The sequence below is a fragment of the Lolium rigidum genome, chromosome 7 (genome assembly GCF_022539505.1).
Source record: "Lolium rigidum isolate FL_2022 chromosome 7, APGP_CSIRO_Lrig_0.1, whole genome shotgun sequence".
NCBI classification, from domain to species: domain Eukaryota; kingdom Viridiplantae; phylum Streptophyta; class Magnoliopsida; order Poales; family Poaceae; genus Lolium; species Lolium rigidum.
In genome coordinates, this window is record NC_061514.1 from 156,129,962 (window position 1) to 156,156,162 (window position 26,201).

The following is a 26,201-nucleotide window of genomic DNA, read 5'->3' on the forward strand; positions in this document are numbered from 1 at the left end:
CTTGTGCACCATCAGGATCCAGACTTGAATGGAAATGATGAGTGATGCGGCATGATGCACAAGCTGGAGCTAGTCGGTCTACTCAAACAACATCTAAGCATTAGGATCTTATCGAACCTAACTGGTTCTACCAACATGAATCTAACACTACAATAGACCAGAGGAGTTTCCCCTTACCTCTATCATGGCAGACGATGGAGGCGGCCGAAAGTCGGAGAAGATGTGCACAGGCTCCACTGCGGCTGGACACGATGATCCTGGCACGGCTCCAGAAACCAAAGGGAGGAGCTCCTCGTCTAGAGCATGACCAGGGTCAGATGCGCGAGTGCAGATCTGGGTCGCCGCAGTCGCCGTTGGTGCCAAAATTGGAGAAAGGGAAATTTCGAGAGGGGGCTAATGGAGAGGGTAACCGAAGAGGAAGGTTACCCCTACCTTTGCCGCACAACACCGCTCGGATTTCGCTAATCCCACCATGCCGCGGCCGATCGTACACGCGAATGGCGTTGTCGATTTTCGTCGCGCCCGGGCCTGTCCCTAGAAAAACGGCCAAACTGGGCGTTCCTCCTGGGCCTGTCCCAAAGTTGCTTTAAGACCCATGTTGTGCAACAACGTGGAGACGAGCGGGCATCCAAATGACCTAAAAACTTTGCCCCACATGCGAGCCAAAGGGTTGCGCCCTATATGGTTAGGATGCACACAACTGTTGTTTATGACCTACTTTTCCCTAAGTGACGAGGAATTAACTGATCAATGCCTACAGATCGTAGACTTAGGGTTTCGTAAGAAGTAGAGGGCAAGTAGATCTCGAAGGTTCAGCCGAACAGAGGTGCTCAACTGAAGATTATGGTGGCTAGGGTTACAATGATTTTGATCCTTTTTTTCTCCCCCGGCTTCCCCTTTATATAGGAGGCGAAGTCGAGGCTTTTCGTGTCGTACAAGTTACAAACTGTTCGAGCCGTGTTGAGCCTTTCCTATATTGATACAAGTTTCCTATTACAACTCTACTTTCCTAACCCGAAGATCCTTAACCTTCTGGGCCTCCAAAGCTCCGAGTCCATGGGCTTCATACTTTCTCATAGACTCAGGGTACTTTATTCGGCATGCGCATACCTATGTCACTAAGTACTACCACACATGGATTTAACACAATTGTGGATAGAGCCTAGCTTGTGATGGCTAGTGACTAGGGCAGTAATCAGTTGCTCGAGCTTGTAGTATTTGTTGTGACGAAGGATTGAAGATGACCATGCAGTCTACAACCATGCATACTCGCATTGATTAACGATCCCAATACACATGGCAGCAGCAATTAGAACTGCAAAAGATGAAAAGGGGGGGGATTAAGCGAAAGTCCAAGGAAGAAGCCGGATCGCCTGTAGCCGAATAGTTTTTCCTCCCCGTTCCCTTTTTCGATGGATCCCTTTGTTCTTTTCATTTTGACAGAGCGGACAAAGCCAGGCCTACCATAAAGCCCTCACAGGCCAAGGCTGAAACTCCCGGCCTCATGAAAAAAACTTCTCCTCCGAAAACATGTGCATGCACGTCGGGAATAATTGCGGCGTTTGCCAACCCGTAAAGCGCGAGGCACGCAGCATGTGGAACAAAAGCAGCCATCAAAGAACGTCCTGAGCTCCCCTATGCCCCATGGCAGATTTGGCCGGCGCGGACGATTGATCCCTTGAGCTCAGTCAGTGAGCCCACGGTGGATACTACTCCGTCCGTTTCATAATTCTTGTTTCATAATTTTTTGTTGTGGTTTTAGTTTTAGATTTGAACTAAAATGACGATAAGAGATATGAAACCCCCTCAAAAACAAAAGATAAGAGATATGAAACGGAGGAAACTAAAACCACGACAGGATTCATGAAACGGAGGGATTACTGTACTGGTAGTGTAGGAGAGCGAGAGAATGCTAGCAATGGATGCAACTTTGGTGGGAGGACACAGCTGCATCAGGAATTCAGGATATTAGATGAGGTGAAGCTAAGCAATTCCTTCTGGTCCACACAAAACCAGCTGCTGAGCTCCAGGCAGGCTGAAACCAAGGAGGCGTCCTCGTGGCACGGACAAACATATGTCCCCCCATGCGGCAGAGTACAAAGGCACACTACCTAGTGTTGCAGACGATACCAGGGGCGTTCTGGTAAAACCTCAAGCTACATAGATGCTCGATCGGAGGAGGATGATGTAAACAGACATCCATATATAGTATACTACACGCAGCACCTAACTAAGCTACGCTAAGCCAAAGCACGCGAGCAAACAAGATAGGGAGGGAGAGACGACATACACCTCGATCTCTACTTGGTCTCGATCTTCCATGGACGAGCAAGGGACGGAGAGGGGGCTCCAGCTGCTGCTCCCCGCAGCGGCTGCTCGAGTCCTCGGCGACGTGCCCGCCAGCGCCGCTGGCGGAGACCACCACCAGCAGCTCGACCTGGACCTGTCCATGAGCATTGGGCCGAGGCAGCAGCAGCTGCAGATGCCACGGCCGGCGCCGCCGACGCCACCTGCGAACGAGACCAGGAGAGCCTCCACGGCCACGGTGGCGGCCAGCGCCGCGAGGCAGCTCCAGCAGCAGCAGCAGCAGGTGGCGGTGGACGTGCGCGCCGTGAAGCAGCAGACGGCGGAGCAGGCGCGGATGGCGTCGGCGGAGCGCGCCTACGCGGAGCGCGTCCGCGAGCTGGCGAAGCGGGAGCTGGAGCTCGCCGAGAGGGAGTTCGCGCGCGCCAGGATGATCTGGGAGCGAGCGCGGGAGGAGGTGGAGCGGGTCGAGCGGATGAAGCAGATCGCCGCCAGGCGGCTCGGCTCAGCCGCGTCCGTCGCGGCGCTCGAGATCACCTGCCATGCCTGCATGCAGCGCTTCCACCCTTAATTAGGTCGGCGGACTACAACGACATGGCCGGCGATCTATGCCCGCAGGTCGCCACTGCTAGCTGTAACTCTCCCTCCCTCTCTTTTTCTTGTCCCTCCTTTCATAGTTTCATGTGAGTGCCAAGCCAACAGACTGCCATTGTCACGTTCAGTTTGAGACGATAAGCATCTGGTTGATGCATGCATCAAGGAATTCTCTCTTCAATCTTTCTGAGTGTGCATGCTTAATTTTTTATTATGTATGGATGAGGGCGCATGCTTAATTTGCAGCCTGCCTTACAGAAACAAGGGCATAAACAACTCATCTGTTCAGAAACAACACAAAATTTTATGCAACAGGTTAACTAAAGCGTATGTTTATTGATAAATGCTCTTCTTAGAACTTATTTAATCTCTTTGCTAGGTACGAATCCCCACTGTACTGGCTCCAGTACGTCTGACAAAATTAATATCGGTCCATGGAGTTTTGATGATTTCAGCTTCTCTAGCTATAGTGGACTAGTTGTCCAAGACGAACGAGGAAGATCGGGCAAAATGCCAGATTTCATCCTATTCATCATGCATGCTAAGTTGCTCCTCGATCTCAGCCACCTTAAATTGTTCACACGGCATATATGGCTACTCATAAGGGCTCAGCAGTTGCGAGAAGAACAGAATGATGTCATACACTGCAGTTATGCCTGTTTAGGTCAGCAAAACGCAAGCTGATCGACGGACTGGGCTTCGACATGAATGCATACATGCCTGTACATGTGTATATATACAGATTTGCAGTGGAGCAGGCGACCAGGTAACCCTGCCTACCTGCACAATGCACAGTGCCAGGTAAAGGATGGGAGTTGCAGGGATTGTACCCTGCCTGCACAGGCGACGACGTTCAGTCATCGTCATCGATCCAAGAAATACGGTGACCACGACGGATGAGAGCCCATGATCCCTGAGAGAAATAAAAGTGCTGTAAATTTCTGAATGGAATGCAGACGAGTGTGCAGGCAGTGGTACCAAATGATTGGGCCGAACGAATCGTATTCTCGTTGGAATCAGGAACATGCGCCTTTTATCTTTGATCATCTTACCTTTTGCATTTTTTCAGCGTTCTGCTCCCTCCTCGCCTTGGTATATGGAATGGATTACTTGCAGCCTGTGATGCAATACAACCGTTCAGATGATCCATGCATGACTGAAGCCAGTGACAATCTTGGCTCGCAGGACAACTGAACAAATCCATGCAGAAATGCAAGATTTTGTCAATGTCCACTTGGAATCAGCAAGTATTGCACAACCATGTTTAAAGAAAAATATACCTCAAGTGCAATCTGTCAATGTCCACTTGGCATTTCTCCTACATGTAGAATTAATTTACTCTTGAGAGCAGAAATCCAAGGAGATACTATTGAACTAGCTAGCTTGCTAGGTACGTACTTGAATCTCTCAGTTGTCATCCCTAGGCCCTAGGCCATTCACGATGAATCCATCTTCCTCCTGGAGCAACAAACTCAAAGGTATTGCCATTGCCACAAAAGGAGTCCCAGACAAAAGTCTCCGGTGCTCACTGCATACATAAGCACCCTACAAAGCCAGGGATACAAACTTTTTTCAGAAGGTACTGCACCGTAACGTCAAAAAAACATCATGATGCTACTGTAAAATCACATCCATGTTATATCTCTCTTTCACCTTTTCCACCCCGGTCATCTTTTCTTTACAAAGATTGTTGAATCATGACCCCATGGCATGACAACATTATTGCTCTTATCATTGATGCAATGCAAGTTCCTCCACCAAGCTAGCTACATTGAGGAACCAGACAACCTACACTCCTTAGTGAGCTTGCCCTTCTTAGAGTTTTTCTTATTTTCAAGACTTCCACTTTTTATAGGAAAAATGTGTCATGTAAAACCCATTAAACTATCATGCTCGGTCTGACTATAACCTGAAATATGAATTCATTTTCTTAAATCCTATTTTTTGAACATTTAAGATTGAACCCTAGGACGATTTTGAATAGTTATTTATATTTTGAGAATTTTTAAATATGAAAAATCACTTCTATAGATATCATAGTTTGAAATGGTAACATGCAAGAATTTTAGTAAATAAAATAGGATGATCTTTGCACGGTGCAAAACAGACAAGAGAAATTGAAGTGATTATACTTGCTTGCAGAAAGGAGGGGAGGAACCTGCAGAAGGTCATCAGAAAATATGAAAACTGAATTATGCCCCATAACATATTCTATATATCTTTACTCTATTTTGCACATGCCACGAATGGTCATATCTTTAGACAAACTTTTGTAGGTTATAATCTCATATAATCCTACCTGTATTTTTAAACATTTTTCAAGTATTGAAATGCAAAAGCATCTTCCAAAACCAGTCTAGGGTAGAGAACAAAGTGTTTTATAAAATTCAATGTATATATGGAAGGTACCATAGCTTTAGAGGTCTAGTCAAAGCGGCATCAATTCCGGATCTAGGTACTTCACAATTTTTTTTGCGAGTTATCAAGGAATATATACTGTACAGTTGTGAAAATGCAGTAAAATGGTGAAAATAAATAGGAGAAAGGCAAAGTGAAAATTTGAGCTTAAAGTTGATTTTGTGTTTGATTTTTTCCAACGAGAGCGGGTTTTGAGGAAATCAAGGACTGCAAATTCCTGTACTTATAAATGGATTAGTAAACAGAAAATTAACTGCTTTTTTAAAACAAGAAAGAAATAAACCAAATAAAAGATTGTCTGCTTAAGAATATATTCAAGTGAGTTTCTACCTTGCAAAATTTTCCTTCGATTCCAGCGTTAACTAATAATGGCCGTGTACAAGACAGATAAAACTGTAGCAGATGAGGTAGTCTTGTATGTACTCCTTCCGTTCTATAAAATAAGCCATTTTGGCAAACTATTTTACTTTGCCAAAATGTCTTTTAATACGAAGAGTGTTATATGGAAAATTTCCATTTTGATTTTGTGCTTGAACCAAAAAAGTTTCAAGTAGTCCTCACCACAAATATAACGCCATCATTTAGTCAATGCTGGCATCTAAATCTCACAGCAGTTTGAGTGTGATCGTTAACAGCCGACTCCTGAAATAATGCGTTATTCTTAGCTGTGAAAACAGAGAAGTGGAAAACCAAGATATAAGACGAAACAGTGAGATTCTCCTTGTCAGGCTGATCCGCATAAGTCCAGGATCAGTGATCATGAACAAGAAGGTATAAACATTCAAGGGAAACATGACAACACATGCGATCCAAAACTAGGAATTCTCCATACAGAAGCTAACAGATGATCACTCACTACCATGCAGCAGCGATCCCCGAAAAGACAAGGGAAAGAGACAAGGAAGAAGCTGAGAGAGACTGAACTCAGATTGACATGAACAGATACATCCGCCCATGATGCATCATGCATGCATAGTGAAGAACAGAAGCCCGCAGCTCTCGCCACACCCTCGATATATATATCTCAAGTATGGATAATAGATCCATACGCTCTGGGAACGAAGGAAGGTTGACTCATCATTTGTGTCTTCGTCGACATACCAATGGAGGTTTCTGAAAGTACGCTCTTCCAGAGCGGCGATGTACGCTGTGACACGGAAAGACGATCAACATACTGTATCAGTTGTCGCCAAACCTGTGATCGATCGACAGAGAGATGGTTAGGATCATCCGTGCCCCAAACAGACGGGAGGAAAAGATTGCAATGTACGCTGCTCATGAGAGCGACACGGCGTGTAATTAGTGTGGCGAGCTGCCGGATTCGCTTGGTCGCGAAGAGACAGAACCCTGGACCCCCGCCCTCGGTGACCACCCACAGGCCCGCCATGCATGTGCAAGGTGAGCTTTGCACCAAACAATAAGCCGGCCCAGGGGGCCCATGTAAGCATGTGCGATGTAGCAACTAGCAAAGAACTTGAGAGATTAGCTATTAGCTGAAGCTAAACCACACCCCTTAAGAAAAAGCTAAACTAGCCCACATGGAGACAAGCAAACTCATGAGCTAACCCGATGGTGATGGATGTGAGGACTGAACCAGGAGCCTCGTTTGGTTAATCAGGAACGGAATGAAGAGAATCTCATGTCGAGCGAGTCCCATGAATGCACAAGCTTTGAGGTGATGGATCATCAACCACTGCGGGTGGCAAAGATGACGACACAAAGGACGTGATGAGCACTGTAAAGTCATGGTCCTTGAAGCCAGCATGGCACGGGAAATGACGATGGGCTTTTGTGTGTTGGGCAAGCTGCGGGCCGCAGCATTGCGGTAGCCGAAGCCCACGGAGATAAGCTCGCGTGATTCATGGTTGAGGAAAATCGAAGGAAATTTATAAGTACCTAGCATTCAGACTTCAAAACATGGAGTGGACAAGTTGCTAGACGCGTTGGACTTTGGAAGCAATGGTGAGTGGCAACTTGCAGGATCTCATGTCGCCACGTGACAACTCCTGACTAATCCCCTCCGCAAAGCATTCGCCTAATATTGGCATCTAAATTAAGAGAGGATCACCACGCACCGGACAATCGATCATATCTTCCTGTCGCATCACTCCATGTCCGTTGGACTGGCTTTATCTCGCACGTGCAACCGCCCAAAAAGAAACAATAGGCGGTTAGTTTGCACAATGAGTTTCAAATTATCGGTTTAGGTAAATTATGTCAGATCTAACTCTAATTACCTAGGATTTGCAGTTAGTCACTCTCGATTCGCATCCTTGCTTTTAAGAAAATAACTCTAGATTCAGAAGAGAGTAGCTTGTCTAGTGAAATAGGTTTCCATGCATTTAATATGTTTTCTACGAGTGAAAAAAGAGAAAAGTTGGTAACTAACTTAATTTTCTCCGGTACCTTTCCTAAAATATGTTTGTTCTCCACACCCGTATCTCTTTATTATTCTATGTGCTCTATGATCCTACATATATGATAAATTTAATAATCATGGTTACCACATAAAAAATTCACATTCTTTTGAAATACGTCATTATAAACTTCAAATTTAAATTCAAAGTCAAACACATATCATAGTGCATCACACAATACATAGTTTAAAAAATGAACAACATGAAAAAAATCAAGCACTTTCTCATGCAACTTCCACAACTCCTCAGCCTAGTCATCTGGGAGTTGTTCATACCCGGGTCTTCGATCTACCGGTGCATCTCAGAATAATTTTGATCCGGTCTTCATGAACCCTTTAAAAAAAATATATTCGTCCATACCCTCATAAGCATAGGCTACATCTTATACATGCTCATTCTCTATTACTATGTTGTGAGTAATTATGCATATTGTCATGAACCTGGATAGAGTTTGTTGATTCTAGAACCAAGTCGATCCTCGCACAATGGAAAAGCCAAACTCCATAGGAGATGCCCCCTCCACTGCTAACTTGGAAAAGATTGATGAGTGGTGCAACAGATGGATATCATTGCAAGCCCCAGGCATCCCAAAGTAAGCATACACAATCCATAGTTCCTGATTTGCACTAGATTAAAAAAATAATGGTAGGATCATGGGCATTTCCAGTGAACTATACATGCCATGTCTCTGGAAGTACTTCCACCTCCAATGAATAAAAACCTATCTAAGAAACCCTCTAGCTTTGTTATTGATAGAATCCCTTGGTGCCTTGATCATTGCAATCTTGTAGATACTCTTCATCAAATATGTGAATGCCTTCTTTCATAAACCCGACAAGCTCTTGATGATTGTGCTTTCCACAATCGGCAAGTGATCATCAAATAAAAGAAGCATCCACCATGAAGTACGGATCATGGGGCTTGATAGTAGTTGCAATGCACTTGAATAAGCCAGGGACTAACCTGGTTCTTGAAGTAGCGGGGTGGATGCACTATGTTAGGATTAGAATAATCCACCATGAGTTGGAGGTTGATTGTCCGAGGACAACCCACTGAGCCACAATGTTTCTTGTTCTTTGACTTTGGCTGAAGCAACAAGAACACTTCAATCTCCTCGTTTTTATCCAGCTTCTCATGCGACAATGAATAAAATAAAGATCTTACAAACCAAACTTTATTGGAAGTAACCTAACTTACTAGGAATATATCCTAATTGAGAAGTATGGCTAATTTCCTAGTTAGATATTAGCATCTATATGCATTGTGTCGTTTTCCGAATACAAGCTGTTATGTCCCAAGGAGACCAAGAAACCGACCATGGGTTGAATCCATCAAGTATGGCGAGAGTTATAGTCGGTCCCGTCATAAACTTTTGAATTCCCAAAAGTGTATCTGGACTCACCGGTAATCGTGGGCCACCAGTCGCATTCGAGCTTGTAATTTGATGCCTTTTATGTCTATAACGAAACCCATAAAATTTCCAACAACTTCGTAGTTTTGAGTTTTTTCATTTGACATCATCTTGGAGGCGTATCGGGGTGATCTTTAAAAATTGTTCTGCAGAGACAGATTTAAAAAAACTTCGAATTTCACCATAATAAGATATTTTCTTCCATTATTTATGCAATTTCTACACAAAAATATAATAAAAAATTGTACTTTTAAAAATATTATTAGCTTAGTTCAAATGAATATAATAAATTTGTTAAATATTTAAAAATTAACACAATTAATTACAAAGAACATGTATGCATTTTACATGCATCAACATCCCTAATCTTAACTTATGCTCGTCCGAGAGCATAAAGGTGATAAAGGGAACATGTGATTTGGAGTTTATCGTCAACATATGCAAAGTTCAATATGATTATTGCTACTGGAAATATAATAGATATTGGCAAGTAAATACGAGCAAGCAACCATCTCATAAAGTAAAAGATCAAATAAATTTTAAGTATGTAAAACAATAGATAAATGTTGCATTATACAAAATGACAAAAGTATTATGGAAAATGAAGCAAAATATTGTGCAAGTGAAAGTGAATTATGTATATATTTAGTCTTAGAATCTAGATCTTTCTTTAGACTTGTCTCTAGACTTAGAAGGAATTAGAAAGTAAGTAGGGATTCAATATGAGTAAATCATCTATATTCCAAATATTTATACTTGAGGCATGATTAAGATCATACTTCATCATAGTGTTGAGTTCTATTACCCCTATCATAAGCATCTTTATTACTGCAACAAGGTTAAAGAACTCGGTCATAACTATAGTATTTTGTAGACAGATTTGTTGATATGTTTCATGTCCCTATAATATGACTAATGGATCCACATGCATCTTGGTTGTATCTTTATTGCACTTGGTACTATACATGATATCATTGATAAAATTTGAATACATCATGCTCATTCGTACAATGAGCCACCCAATGTGATTCTTGCATGGGCAACTATCCATACTCCAATGACATGACAATCAACTTTTCAATCTCACTTGCAAGATTTAAGGTTTTAAAGACCTTAGCTGAAAACTTTCACCACTTAAGCATGGTTTTGGTTTGCCAAGTTATGTTAAGGATATCATATATACCTTCACAACTACAACTATACATTGTTCGTCTACACCATCCTAAAAATTATTAATAGTAACCTCACAAATAACATGGCAATCAATAATTTTGAGTTGAAAAACCCCTGTGGCAACATGGCTTGTATTAACAACCAACAAATATGTCAACAAGGAAATATAAATAATCCTTCTTAATATGTCAAATTTTATCATTTTTAGTTGTGCCTGTCAAGTTCGCGGTCACCCCAAAACTATTTCTCTATGCCAAGCATAAACAGAAGCATACAAGATTTGGAATATTAATAAAGTACCACACAAGGACGTACTTGGAATAGCATATGAAGTAGATATGGTGTATACTATTTGATGTTAATTGGCTCAAGGTTTTATGGATAAACAAGCTTTTCCTGAATTTTTGTCAGAAGGGCTAAGTTGACCGCTAGAAAGTGCGCAATCGTGTCCATAGTTCACATGATTTCATATGAAGCAAGATAAAGTATACTTAAACATACAAGAGGTAATTAAAAGGTCCATAGCTCACATGATTTCATATGAAGCAAGATAAAGTATACTTAAACATACAATAGGTAATTAAAAGTTAGTACTACATGTTACACTTGCAAACTATCATACACTCAACAATAAAGCATTACACAAAAAGTGGAAGTAACCATACTTTGTACCTCGTAGAGATTCATCCATTTTTCTTTCTTGCATGCAAATTTTTGGCATTTTATTTCCATAGGACATGTACACAATTTATACACATTGCTACTGAAATTTATTGATGATGTCCTTTAAACATAAATAGGAGTGCAACTTAACATAAAACGTAAGATACAGACACTCCAAGTTTATGCGAAAATAGTATGTTGCTTGAAAAATAATGTTTGAAGGTCTACAAACCGAGAGTTGTATAGATCTAGTGGGATGCCTTGGGAATCACCAAGATTATGTTATTCACCATACTTGGATGACTCCTTGTTTATTGTTTCTTCATTTCCTATGAAAACCTTCAACGCAAAATTTTCTCCCATCTCTTTTCTACCGGGTGATATTAATGGTATAAAGATAATTCCTTTGCTATGAGAGAAAGACCCAAATAAAACTTGGTTTCAAATGTCCAGAAATTGTCTCAAGTTTAGAATCATTAAAAGTCAAAAGACCCCCAAAAAATCAAGTAGAAACTCAAATAGCCACTTTTCCAACAATAGATAGAACCGGTCCAGAAAAACAGTAACTCGAAACCATAGTTTGTTCGATCATTTAAAATTGACAGGATTTTTTTCCTAATTTTTGTTTGTACAGAGGATGAAAAATTATAACTACAATAGAAACTTCACCCCAATCAGAGTTATGGGTAAAAACTAACAATCTTTTCACTAATAGTAATATGCATGAATCTGCAACTCATCAAATGCTGCATTATCAACTTCATTATCCAAAATGGGTAAAATTTGGTAATTTATTAAAAATTTATAGTGTTAAAAAATAAAAAACTTCCAACAAAACAATATTGGAAATAAATTTATGGTTTCCATAAATATGCACAATAATATGGTGGTAAACTAGAACTTGAGTTTAGAATAAGAACACATGAGATCACTTGTGAGGAGAGGGGGTGCGGGGGTATCCCCAATATTGTGGTTTTGATAGTTCTTGTCTTATGACCCTTTCCTATCATTTCATGTTTCACCTCAAACAACGAAATACTTTCATCTCCATGATACGTTTAGTGTCAACAAAATGGCTAGCTCCCGAAACAAATGATATAATAGTTTCAACCCATCATGCAAAATCCAAAGTTATTAGAAAACTATTTTATTCAAATCAAGAACATTAATAAAGAAACAAACTTTTTTATTTTGTTTTATTATGGGATTTTTTTAATGATATAGATTTTGCAATGGTTCCATTGCAATGAACAACACACGCTAAAGGTCGACCCCAACTTCTCCATTGCTCATCCTTATTATTTACTCTCACCATTTTTACTTTATTGAAACTCCTACCTTTATTGGTTGTATAACCATACGTAGACTTGGTTACAAGATACCAGGATCCCATGTGTGATCACACTAATCAAAATATTTAACATATTGAAGCATAAAAGAACACACAATAAAGAATAAATCAAGTAACAACAAAGTCTAACATTATTTTTATTCATTGGAATTTTATATATGAATTAATCACAACAGTTAGGACTAGACAAATGCATATTTTCAGAAGGTACTTTCCATTTATAATTATTAGGAACATAAAGAGGGAACTTATCACCTCCTCTTTTATAGTAATTGCAAGCATTAGAAGAAAATTCACAACATAACAACTAGAAGAGTGCAACTTGGTAACTTTTGGAGCATAGAGAGGATCTCATTGAATCATCATGGCAATCCTTAGCATGTTTTCCTCTCTAAAAAAGAGTTGGAAGAATCAATATAAAAATTGTGGTTGTAGCTGGAATGGTTAATAGTGCAAGATAATTTCAGCCCACATAAATATTTCTGAACATAAGCATACTTAATTCTCCTCTATGGTGTTAATGGCATGCAGAAGGGCAGTTCACCCAAACATAGTTCAGGAAGAGTCTCCGTTTATTTCTTTCCGCATTGGCTTACATTGCTGTTCTACTGGCCTTGCAGAAGGATGAACATTGCAGCCTACACACAAAATGTAATGTTTCAGAAACCATAGCAAGGATGTCTGTTAGTACCATTTTGGAGGTTGTCTGTTAATACCCGACCATTATCCATATTACGGTGGAAGTTATAGAGCCTAGATATACAAACAAGAACTATTTAGTTTTCACGACCTGAATACATGCTTCAAAATCTAATGAGTGTCATCTAAAAGGAACCCAAACAACAAAAACAATATGACGTCCATCCCGAGATGAATACATAGAATAATTTAGCTCAATGTTTCCCACAAAAAAATACAAAAAAATGTACAATGTGAAGAATTTCTTGGACAGGAAATCGCTGAAAGACCAAGGAAAGAGGGGACGTAATAATAAGCTGTGCCAGGTTTAGTGTACATGCGAATATATGCATGGAGCATGCATATCTTTTTTTCCGGGTAAAAGTGGATTTATATTAAGCAATAAGGAGTACATTGAGATCATGGTCCAGCTCCTGAATAACACAATCAGGTTCAGATCCAAGCCACACGATCGTATGCTCCTCTGCCCTTGCAAAGTTTGCAAGACGGTAACTCGCCCTATTTTTTGAGATCGATCCGCTTTACAAATATAACTTGTTTACTTCCCTTTTAACCAAAAATCTAATCTCAGTGATGAGGTGAACTAGCAGGGAGCGGTCTTGTGTCACCACGCGGCTGCAACTATCAGACTTGTGCACCTTTGCAGTGCCAAGGACAGGCCTTCCTCACACGCTCGGGCTTCAGACTCAAAAAGATCATCACAATTTAGAAGTATCATGTATACATAAAAGATGATCTTGCCTTGCTCACCTTTCAGCACCATACCCGCGCTTGCACTTCCACTCTCCTTTTTTTTGTAGAACCATCAATATTCAGTTTAACCCAGCCTTAGGGTGGTTTCTGCCAACGCTTGTCCGGTGGCTCCTTCGGCCTGGCATGCTTACCTTTGATTATTTCTGTCGTCGACGAGGATTTTAGATTTCCGACAGTATGAAGGTAACCACATAGAAAATTCTTAGACTCCTATACACACGGGAGGGGTATAGCATGGGTCACTTCGTTCCAGGCATACCATGATCTCCACAGAACCAACATAAAGCATCAGTCATATGCACTAGGATAGAGACCAGAACTGACTGGACCCATGTAATTGAGCTGACTTGGACATCCTTGTCTAATGAAGGGTGTCAGATCGACCTCATCACGCTCCACAGGGAATATGCATGCTGGAAGTGGAAAAGAGCATGACCCCATCACACTCCACAGGGTACATGTCCTCCCGTTCATGTCCGCAGATGGTGCAGAACTTTGTCACCTTCATTCCACGGATCTGTTTATTTTTCTCAGTTGCTAAAACATTCTTCGCTGATTTCCACACAAAGATCTTTACTTTGGGTGGCACCGTAGCCTTCTAGATCCTAGACCAGAGATCATCTCCCTCAGCCAGTGTAGTTGAAGATGGGAACGAGCATTGCAGTGATAATTCATTGAGGCCCAATTTGTATGTACTCCTGACCAAAAACTCACCAGATTGCTCTGGCTTCCAGGCAATAATGTTCTCAATCACCCCGCGGGACAGATTGATCTTTAAATAAGTTTAGCATCCACTGGGTAAAACACTTGCCAGATAAGTTATTCTTTCTAATTAATGTGCTCATCCAGCAGTTGTGCCACACGACTGATACGATGTTTAGGGAAGTAAGCTTTGCTCAACTAGTTGGGGGAGTGGATGTACAAACCCAGCACCTGAGTTTAAATTCTTGCGGACGCCAATTTAGGTTCCTATTTATACTTGACGCCTGGACCTGGTACTCATGCAATTTATCTTGAGAACTATGCTTTAATCTTTAGCAAGATTAAAAATCTTAGTACTCATGCTTAATGGATGTGTGCATTTCTAGTTGGTGCAGAGGCCGGGAAATGAAATTCTCCCCATTTTTTTTTGGAAATGAGCCTAGCTCAACTGGTTGGGGGAGTGGTTGTACAAACCCATCACCTGAGTTCAAATTCTCACGAACGCGAATTTAGGTTCCTATTTATAGTTGAGACCCAGGCTGATCTGGTACTCATGCAATATATCTTGAGGACTATGCTTTAATATTAACCAAGATTAAAAATCATAGTACTCATGCCAAATGCTTATGTGCTTCCCTGGTTGGTGCAGTGGCTGGGAAGTGAAATTATCCCCATTTTTTTAATTGAAGGCCACGAACAACTCAAATCCTACATTACTAGTTATTACAAGAGCCTATTTGGTCCTCCAGAATAGAGTTCCTTCTCTCTCGATGAGTCCCAAATTGCAGATATACTCCAAGTGTCTCTGGACAAGAACACTATTTTAACGACCCCTTACTTGGAGAAGAAAGTTAAAAAAGCGGTTTTCCAGATGGAACATAACAAAGCCCCGGGTCCAGATGGTTTCCCTGCTGAATTTTATCAGACTTTCTGGGATACCATTAAAGAGGATCTTCTAGACTTGTTTAGTGATTTACACGCTGGATAGCTATAATTATTCCATCTAAATTTTGGTGAGGTTATCTTGTTACCCAAAGTTAAGGAGGGAGAAAGGATCCAACAATATAGACTCATATGCCTCCTAAATGTAAGTTTCAAGATTTTCACGAAAGTGGCCACCATTAGAACGAATACAGTAGCCGATCATGTGGTTAGGCCGTCACAAACCGCATTCATGCAAGGACGTAATACCCTAGATAGGGTTGTGGTTCTACATGAGGCGGTTCACGAGATGCATACCAAAAAGTTGAATGGGGTAATTTTAAAACTTGATTTCGAGAAGGCTTACGATAAAGTTAATTGGTGTTTTCTTGATCAGACACTCATGATGAAAGGTTTTTCACCCGAGTGGAGAGCGTTGATCAATAATTTTGTGTATGGAGAAAATGTAGCGATCTGTGTCAATGACGACACGGGACGCTTCTTTCAGACACGAAAAGGCTTACGCCAGGGCGATCCTCTATCACCATAATTATTCAACATTGTGCTTTATATGCTCGCTATATTGATCAAACGAGCTAAATCTGATGGCCAAATTTAGGGCGTGATCCGACATCTTGTTGATGGGGGTTTATCAATTATTCAATACGCTGACGATACAATTTTATTTATGGAACATGACATTGAAAAAGCTCAGAATTTAAAGCTAACATCGATAGCTTTCGAGCATTTATCGGTTCTCAAAATAAACTTCCATAAAAGCGAATTGTTCTGCTTTGGCGAGGTTCAGGAATCAGTCGCCGCATATTCGGAACTATTTGGCTGTGGGCAAGGCCAGTTTCTTATCAACTATCTGGGCATCCCGATTCATTATCGGAGATTAACTATAGCTGAATGGAAACTAGTCGAGGAAAGACTTGACTTCAGAAGAGACTTAGTAGTTGGAAAGGTAAATTGCTATCCCTCGGAGGAAGACTGGTACTCATTAATGCAGTACTCACTAACATGGTGATGTATATGATATCCTTCTTCATCTTGCCAAAAGGTGTGTTACACAAGCTCGATTATTTTTGGCAAGGGGATAGTGAAAAAAAGAAATATCGACTGGTCAAGTGGTCTGTCGTATGCCGACCAGAGATATGGGTGGGTTGGGGGTTCATGACCTTGAGGTCAAGAACTCGGCCTTGTTAGGTAAGTGGCTCTATAAGCTTCTAACAGAACATGGCGTATGGAAGACCATGATTAAAAGAAAGTACATTGGCGAAAAAGTGTTATCCCAGATACATTGGAAACCGGGAGAATCGTATTTCTGGGCCGGCCTAATGGCAACAAAGAAATTTTCTTCACATATGGTACTTTTAATATTAAGGATGGATCGCAGATTCGTTTCTGGGAGGATACGTGGCTAGGAAATAGACATCTCTCAGAATAATATCCAACATTATACAGCATTGTTCCTCGCAGAAGTGATACCATTGCATTAGTAATGGCAACCTCACCTCCGACAGTGACGTTTAGACGGGATTTAATCGGTCCGAGACTTCTTGCATGGAATGCCTTCTACGTTTGGACTCCATTCAGTTGTCGGAAGGGCAGGATGAATTTTGTTGGAACTTACAATCCAATGGAAAGTTCTCTGTAAGTTCTTTGTACAATGCAATTATCCAACCTCAAATACCAGTTGATAAAAATAAGAAAATTTGGAAGATGAAAATACCGATCAAAATTAAGATTATTGGCTGGTATTTGTGTCGAGGAGTAATCCTAACCAAAGAAATCTTGTGAAACGCAATTGGCACTGGAGTACGCAGTGTGTTTTCTGTCACCACAACGAGACGATTAAACACTTGTTCTTCCAATGCCACTTTGCCAGGTCTATATGGTCAACAAGTTAGAGTTAGTTTAGGTTTCTCTCTTTTTATGAGAGTTTCTCACTCTCTTTTTGTAATTATGGATGTTTTTATATTAAATTAATAAAAATTGCAGGGGGCTTTTGCCCACTGTTTTACTTCAAAAAAAAAGTAGTTTCTGATCTGTATCCCCCGACTAGTGTGGCTAATATCTTTGGTAATTGACTTCATAGTATCGATCATAGATTAAGACGTTTATTAGGGTGGGGGCGCTTGCAATTTTATGGTCGCTAGGGCTATGTAGAAATGATAAAGTTTTTAATGATAAGAATTATTCTCTCTTGCAGGTTATCTACAGATGTACCGTTACTCTTCGTTCGTGATCTGCGCTGCAAAAGATGGAGAATCGCGACCTCTTTACGAAGGTCTGTACACGGTTGGAGGACACAGCGAGGGATACTTTTTCCCTACATGGGTGACAACATAATCTATGAATTGGCCCCCGCCTTCACCTTAGGCGTCTTACAGTTGCTCATGTTTGATATGTAATTCGCCCTTTTTATCATTACATACTTTAGAGACTTTTGAACGGCTATGTGCATCTTAGCTATACAGAGGTCGGGTGTAATTGCTTCCTTAAGTAATAAAGCGTCTATTATCTAAAAAAAAATATAAGCGAGGCGAGGAATCAAATTATCATTCATATGCTGCCTCATTGCCAACAAGATAAATGAAACCCTTCTTCAGGCGCTCGAGTTCGTATGAGATTACCGTTCAAGTAGAGGACGGATTGCTAGTAGGTCACCGTCAGGGTAGTATTTGGCATTTACCACCTTTGCACACATGCTTTGAGGTTAGGCCACCAGCCTCCATGCTTGCTGGGCTAGGAGAGCATGGTTGAATAAGCCCATATCACAGAAATCCAAGCCTCCTTATGATTTAGAACGATAGGGTTTATGCCAACACATCAAATGCATCTTATGTTTGCCTTTCCCTGAGCCCCACCAATAATTTCTGACCAACTTCGTGAGGTCGTCACAAACAGATAAGGGCAACTTGAGCAAGCCCATAACATAAGTCGGGATTGCCTGAGCAATAGCTTTGATAACAGTTTCTCTTGCACTTTGGGCTAGAATACCATCTCCCCATTCAATAATTACATTCCTTAATTGAGCTTGCAGGTTTTGGAGCCTACCTTTATGCATGCGTCCTTCTGGAGTAGGCAACCCTAGATATTTATCTTTGAAGGCATTCTGGACCACATTCAAAGTTGAATGGACCAAATCTAAGCAACATCAAACATTTAGAGGGATTAATGAGCTGATCCATGCTTGCTTCATACACCCCGAACAATGTGTTTAACCTGCAATGTCTAAGCCTCCATAGCTCGAAAAAATAACAACGCTTCATCCACAAATAAAATATGTGATATTGCGACAAACTTTCATTGGAGAAATACCCCCTTCATCCATTTCCTTTTGCAATAGCTGGGAGGCATCCGCCACAAATAAGGCGATAAGGGATCCCCCTGTCAAAGACATCGAGATGGAGAGAAAGCTTTCAACAGAGTTCCATTAAATTTGATTGAATATTTCACCGTGGTTACACATGACATAATCCATTGAACCCATCGACGACAGAACCCCATCTTTTGCAATGTTCTCTCCAAAAAAAAAAAGACCGATTGACTCTGTCATAAACTTTGGACAAATCTAGTTTATAAGCACAGAAGGTAGAATTCTCATTCGTCACATGTTCCACATAATGAAGGCATTCAAATTCAAGAAAAAACATTTCAGTTATCAACTGACAAAGTATAAATGCGTTGTGGTTCTCCGAGATGACTTCACTAAGTAAGGGTTGAAGTCTATTCACAAGACATTTAGAGACAATTTTGTATAGAACGTTGCATAATCCAATAGGGCGGTAGTCATGGAGCATGCATATCAGCTGAAAGAAAAATGGATTTAGGGGAATTAAGAAGACACACACAACGCCACAGAGCCCGCGAAGACAAGGAAACTAAAGAGACATAAACTCTAGGAAGTAGGTGACCTGGTTGCCATCAAGCCGTAGAGAAATCACTGGATTACAGAAAAAAGAACACTAACATTGTTACAGTTGTGCTGCTTCCAGGAGCCTATATAAGTAGAAATGTGCTGGCCATATAACTATTAGACCAAATATGCTAACACGATCAGAGCTACATATCGAAGAGTAGCCATTGCAGCAGCGAACCGAGCACGTCCCTAACTGCAACCAACCCGACTGGGAAACGAATAACCGCAAGACAGTACAATAATAACAAAGTATCAAATGAAAGCACAAATCACTGCCAGCACAATAACATTAGAAGTCATAACATTAAATCTCTTCTCGCTTTTAATCTTGGCACACCGTTATATGGTACATATATGAAAGTCAATGACAGATTATGGAAACAGAGAAGTTATATTAAGCTAAGTGTGACCCACAAACAATTCAAAGATTCAGTTAGCAATGCATGAGTTATTTATGAACACAGTTTAACATTGCAAGGCTGCAATCATAGAACGAATACTCCAAAACATATTAGCAGTCAAATAGTCGTTCATGTATAATCAGATAAGTCAAAATAAACATTTATCGTGAATGAGTTGGTGGCACGGCATAAGTTTAACTTTGCAAAAGAAATAAGCATATTCATGTTCAGAAGCAAAACTTCTTGTATATTCTGGGAATAAAGATCTGGTGCAGCTAAAAAAACACAAAGTGCAGCTTATGGCCTAATGACATGTCAGCATCAGGAAATTAGGTACCTTGGTGAACAATAGATAAGTTTGAAAAGGCTAAACATGCAAAATATCAGTGGGAAAATGTTTGATCTGACCGTGACTTCTGATTGCAGAGCTAATGTATGTATAAAATAGCAAAAATAGTAAATTTAGCTTGGAAGGAAACATATGGTAGATGAACTGTTTAAACTGACAAATTGTTACCTCATACAATGCTCAGTGTGAGAGTAGATAGATAGATGAGGGATATCGCACCACACACAGCCGACATGCTCATCTAATTTGGCGGCCGACAGTTGTGTTGACGAGCGTTTGTTTACAGGTGAGCATGAGGTTGCAGGCCGGTTTCAGTAGTGCAACAGTTCAACTGTTCAAGGATGTGTCATATTCAGATTGAAGCTAATTCACCGGCTAATTCAAACTTGGTGGGGTCTGTGATGTTGTATATTGGTGGGCCAATACTACATACATGTAGGTGCTGATCATTGGATACTGTATCACGACTACATAAGTTTTACCAGCTGATGGTCGTACGATCCTAATTCTATGAACCCTGTAACAGTAGTGTCAGTGATGGTGATCGTGCCAGCCTAATATTTCCTTCAGAAAATTGGAACCGAACAGCCTTTTACTGAAAGCTCGAAAATATCTTCAGTGGAAAATACAAGGAAGGAGGTTGCAGCAAGAGACCACCCAGAAGAGATAGACTATGGAGAAACTTCCAGCACAGAAATTCAGGTTCCAAACGCAAACGGCGGAAGGTGGAATTCTCGCGGCAGCTCTGGTCGAACTGAGCAAGCATCTCACACGAACATATACCATGCGCAGTTCGCGTGCGATGACCGGTTAGAGAAGTGAAATAAGATTTGTGCATGTGCATCTTTATAATACTGACCCTCTGCACATGTTAGTGCTAGCTAGCAGCGCTCTGCAGAACCGATCATGATTCAGAAACAAGAATAGATGGTTCAACTAGGTTGGCTTGATCGATGCATTTCTTGTTTGTAAACATCCTTCCAGCACAGCAGAATTTCTTGCCATCCGTCCACTATTTCAGCCCCCTCGCGAGTCAAGAACGAATCCGGCAACCCAACACAGCTACTAGAAGATATTCAGTTTCAGATGGACGGGCAGGGTCGACTGATCGCCAGTTCGCCACAAGGCCCCAAAGGCTCGATTGAATCAGCAGCAGCAGCAAGAGACGGCACAAATTACTAGTGCCAAATTGACTTGCTATATTCCTATCAATTCCCTGATCTGTTCTACAAAAGTATATTACAAATCTTCCTATGAACAGCAAGAAAATCGAGCCCGACGGCAGCGGACCGCGAGCAGAGCCGATCACCGCCTGCTGGACCGTGGCTGGAGCGGCGTGGCGGAGGCGGCGTCGATCCGCACGGTCGCCCGGAGGCCGGTCCCGGACCCGCCGCAGCTCCGGCACGGCATCCTCCGCGTGCCCGCGCAGGTGCGGCACCCGTCGCCGTCGCCGTCGGACCACCGCGAGCAGAGGCACTCCACCCTGCCCGTGCCGCTGCACGTCGCGCAGCGCGGCTGCGGCCACCGCACCGCCGCGGCGTGCTTCCCGTCCTGCAACAAGGACCTGTTGGCCATGGCCACGCCCGCCAGCATCCCGAGACCCGCCGACGCCACCGCGATCGGAGCCACCATCTTCCGCGCGCACGTGTGCTGGATAAAGATCCTCCTGAAGATCTCGAGAGAGGTTGTCAATTGGTGTAGGAAGCAAGGCCAGTGAGCGTGCGAGAGGAAGACGAAGACTTTATAGGCGGATGTGGCTCGTCAATCAGCGCGGTCATGGCGTGTGTCATCGTCATGGCAGGGTCATGGTGGGTGGGTTCTTGCCGGGTAAGCAAGAAGATCAGCTGGCGATGAGTGTGATTAAGAAAGCTCGAGGGAGCGATTATTGGAGTGGGCCAGTGAGGCAGTGGCGGAGGCCAAGTCGGCCCGCGTCGCCTTCGTCCTTTATTACCGTCAGCTAGCCGCCCCTTGCTGGCTTGCAATGGCTGGGCTCTCAGCAGGAAATTTCCCAACAATCACGTCATTTATTCCAGAAGATATGTACTTGCCCACTTGGGGTCGATCGTGCGGGAATCCTTTTTTCAAAGGTGATGGCTACATCCGATTATTTTTGTCGATAGCAAACTGAAAATCTCAGTTTCGTCGATGCTTGGTGCAAAGTGCAAACAGTACACAGGTGGCTTGGATATAATACGTGGGGGAGCCAGGGTTACAAGATATCGATATCCTTTGCATCACAATAAGAATACATCAGAGTTTGCGACAATGATAAAGCTATCGACACGTGTTGTCCTACAGTTTGTCTATAATATCAAGGTTTAGTGAGAAATCCATATATTATACAACCAAAGCAACCACTCAAGACTTACAAACCACAGCTTCCATGATCGACTTCTTCATGATGCAGACGAAGCCTAGGTACCACCGTATGTCGATGTCGAACAACGGAACGAAAGGTGAAACGGGTCGAGGCCCATTTGAGCACATCCGGGACTAGATTGTGCCAGCATGAACCACCATGACATCTTGTTGGTTGCCGCCTACGCCCGCACGTCTTTCTCCTCGCCGCTGCCATACACACCACCGTCGAGGATGATCTGTCGTCGTCACGCCATCAGGGCTTTGCCCGGCGATGCCTACGGGGGCATAAGAAATAGGGGAGGTGCATAGGGGGCATGCTGGAAGAATCATATGGGCACCTAGAGGGGGTGAATAGGTGGTAATCAAATTTTATTTTGTTTTCCTTATTTAGGATTGACACAGAAGGTAAATTTTCTAGATATGCAACTATGTGAATTTACCTATATGATAAGGTGCAAGCAAACTACACGAGATACAAGAAACAAGTAGTAAAGTGCGGTAAAGGATAGAAGTAACCGAGGTGAAGCACACGGAGACACAAGGGTATGATTCTCGTAGCTCCTTCCTTTTTAGGGAAAGTACATCTACGTTGGAGGGGTGTGGTGCCACGAACGCCTACCAACACCACAAAGGCCTCACCATATTCCCCGGTGAGCAATGCGACAGAGGCGTAGCTCAGACTCCACTAAGATGTAGCCTTCAAGGTGACAACCGACACCTTTACACAAACGTTGGGGCACACATCAACAACTTAATCGGAGGCTCCAACAACCGACCACAGAGCTTTTACAACACAAAGGAAGCTCCAAGGGTGACTTCTCACAAAGCTAGGGTTTCACAACATGAATCTTCTTGAAACGGTTGGGATAGTCAAATCCTTTTGGTGGAAGTGTAGATTTAGGATTCCTCCCTTGAATCCCAAGAGAACAATAAGATTGAGTGGCTAGGGAGGGAGATCTATGAGCTTTGAGCTTCGGAACAATGGAGGAGAGAGAGAGTAAAAGTCGCAACCTTCTTTTGGGGAAGAAGGGTGCTATTTATACCCCCACAATAAATATAGTCGTTGCTGATGAACTTAGGCCAGAGTCTCTAGTGTGCAGACTACGGAATCTCCGGTCAGCTGGTTCCCTTGGAACGCAGACATCGGTCTGGGGGACCAGAGTCTCCAAACCAAATCCCGGACAATTTCCTAGACCCCCATACTGATAGTGAGGCACAAGGCCAAATTCTCAGAGTCTGGGAGACCAGGGACTTTACCGAAGTTTCCGGTCTTTCTAGCAAAGATCTCGGACCCCTATACCAGGAGTGAGGCACACGAGCCATGAGCTTGAAATTCGGGGACCGGGGACTTCCCCGGAGTCTCCGGTCCGAAGCACTAGAGTCTCCGGTGCTGACAGGGCTGGAGTTTCCGGATAAGAAACCTGCAAAAACCATAACTATGGTGATTCTCTCCACCACAATTTGACGCCAACCCCTATACTAGATCTTGAGCACATTTAGACACTGCACCACAAAGCTACGGGCGCCAAACTTCTTTTCACTTTTGAGGGGTTGACCATTGTGACACGCTTTCCAAAGATAGAATCTAGAACACAAAAGCACACGCTGAAATATCTATATGTTGTTAACAAACTCATAAATCAACATTGTGGGAGAAATGCCCTTTCACATGCGAGAGGAGTTGTTGGCGACCTCCGCACGGGAGCGAGGGAAGAGATACGGGAGGGGAGTCCTTCAAGAATGGAGAAAAATTAAAGGTTTAGTACTAGATCTTGCAAAGAATTAAAGCGTGATGCTAGAACATGTAAATAAATAGGGATGTTCATTGGTCCCATCGAAAGTGGAGATGACACGTGGACACTGATACGTCTCAAACGTATCTATAATTTCTTATGTTCCATGCTACTTTTATGATGATACTCACATGTTTTATACACACTTTATGTCATTATTATGCATTTTTCGGCACTAACCTATTGACGAGATGCCGAAGAGCCGCTTGTCGTTTTCTCGTTGTTTTTGGTTTCAGAAATCCTACAAAGGAAATATTCTCGAAATTGGACGAAATCAATGCCCAGGGTCTAATTTTTCCACGAAGATTCCAGAAGACCGAAAGGGAAACGAAGTGGGGCGACGGGGCGCCGACCCCATAGGGCCGCGCGGCCAGAGGGGGGCCCGCGCCGCCCTATGGTGTGGCCCCCCTGTCAGCCCTCCGACTCCGCCCTTCCGCCTACTTAAAGCCTTCGTCGCGAAAACCCCGATGCACGAGAGCCACGATACGGAAAACCTTCCAGAGACGCCGCCGCCGCCAATCCCATCTCGGGGGATTCAGGAGATCGCCTCCGGCACCCTGCCGGAGAGAGGAGTCATCTCCCGGAGGTCTCCTCATCACCATGATCGCCTCCGGATCGATGTGTGAGTAGTTCACCCCTGGACTATGGGTCCATAGCAGTAGCTAGATGGTCGTCTTCGCCTCATTGTGCTATCATGTTAGATCTTGTGAGCTGCCTATCATGATCAAGATCATCTATTTGTAATGCTACATGTTGTGTTTGTTGGGATCCGATGAATATTGAATACTATGTCAAGTTTATTATCAATCTATCATATATGTTGTTTATGTTCTTGCATGCTCTCCGTTGCTAGTAGAGGCTCGGCCAAGTTGATACTTGTAACTCCAAGAGGGAGTATTTATGCTCGATAGTGGGTTCATGGCTCCATTGAATCTCGGGACGGTGATAGAAAGTTCTAAGGTTGTGGATGTGTTGTTGCCACTAGGGATAAAACATCAATGCTTTGTCTAAGGATATTTGTGTTGATTACATTACGCACCATACTTAATGCAATTGTCTGTTGTTTGCAACTTAATACTGGAAGGGGTTCGGATGATAACTTGAAGGTGGACTTTTTAGGCATAGATGCATGTTGGATAGCGGTCTATGTACTTTTTCGTAATGCCCTGATTAAATCTCATAGTACTCATCATGATATATGTATGTGCATTGGTATGCCTTCTTTATTTGTCAATTGCCCAACCGTAATTTTTTCACCCAACATGCTATTTATCTTATGGGAGAGACACCACTAGTGAACCGTGGACCCCGGTCCATTCTTTACATCCGAAATACAATCTATCGCAATACTTGTTCTTTACTCGTTCTTCGCAAACTAACATCATCTTCCACACTATACATCTAATCCTTTGTTTACAGCAAGCCGGTGAGATTGACAACCTCACCGTTACGTTGGGGCAAAGTACTTTGATTGTGTTGTGCGAGTTCCACGTTGGCGCCGGAATCCCCGGTGTTGCGCCGCACTACACTCCGCCACCAACAACCTTCACGTGCTCCTTGACTCCTACCGGTTCGATAACCTTGGTTTCTTACCGAGGGAAAACTTGTCGTTGTACGCATCACACCTTCCTCTTGGGGTTCCCAACGGACGTGTCTTGCACGCTATCAAGCTCTTTTTCTGGCGCCGTTGCCGGGGAGATCAAGACACGCTGCAAGGGGAGTCTCCCACATCCAATCTCTTTACTTTGTTTTTGTCTTGCTTTACTTTACTTTATTTACTGCTTTGTTTGCTCTTATATCAAAAATACAAAAAAAATTAGTTGCTAGTTTTACTTTATTTACTGTCTTGTTCTCCATATTAAAAATACAAAAAAATTAGTTACTTGCATTTACTTTATTTAGTTTACTTTATTTACTACAGCTAAAATGAATACTCCTGAAAATACTAAGTTGTGTGACTTCA

The 26,201-nt window shown here is 42.4% G+C and overlaps 2 protein-coding genes across 2 annotated transcripts; one reads left to right on the forward strand and one right to left on the reverse strand.

Annotated features, from left to right (window-relative positions):
* Window positions 1-2,320: 2,320 nt before the first annotated feature.
* On the forward strand, window positions 2,321-3,081 carry LOC124672176 (protein indeterminate-domain 16). The gene has a single exon (XM_047208451.1). It carries the CDS (start codon window positions 2,321-2,323, stop codon window positions 2,873-2,875), a length of 555 nt encoding a protein of 184 aa, XP_047064407.1. The 3' UTR covers window positions 2,876-3,081.
* Window positions 3,082-21,263: 18,182 nt separating this feature from the next.
* Window positions 21,264-21,985, reverse strand: LOC124678546. Its single transcript, XM_047214421.1, has one exon. The coding sequence runs from the start codon at window positions 21,714-21,716 to the stop codon at window positions 21,390-21,392; it is 327 nt and encodes a 108-aa protein (XP_047070377.1). The 5' UTR covers window positions 21,717-21,985; the 3' UTR covers window positions 21,264-21,389.
* Between the last annotated feature and the right edge of the window lie 4,216 nt (window positions 21,986-26,201).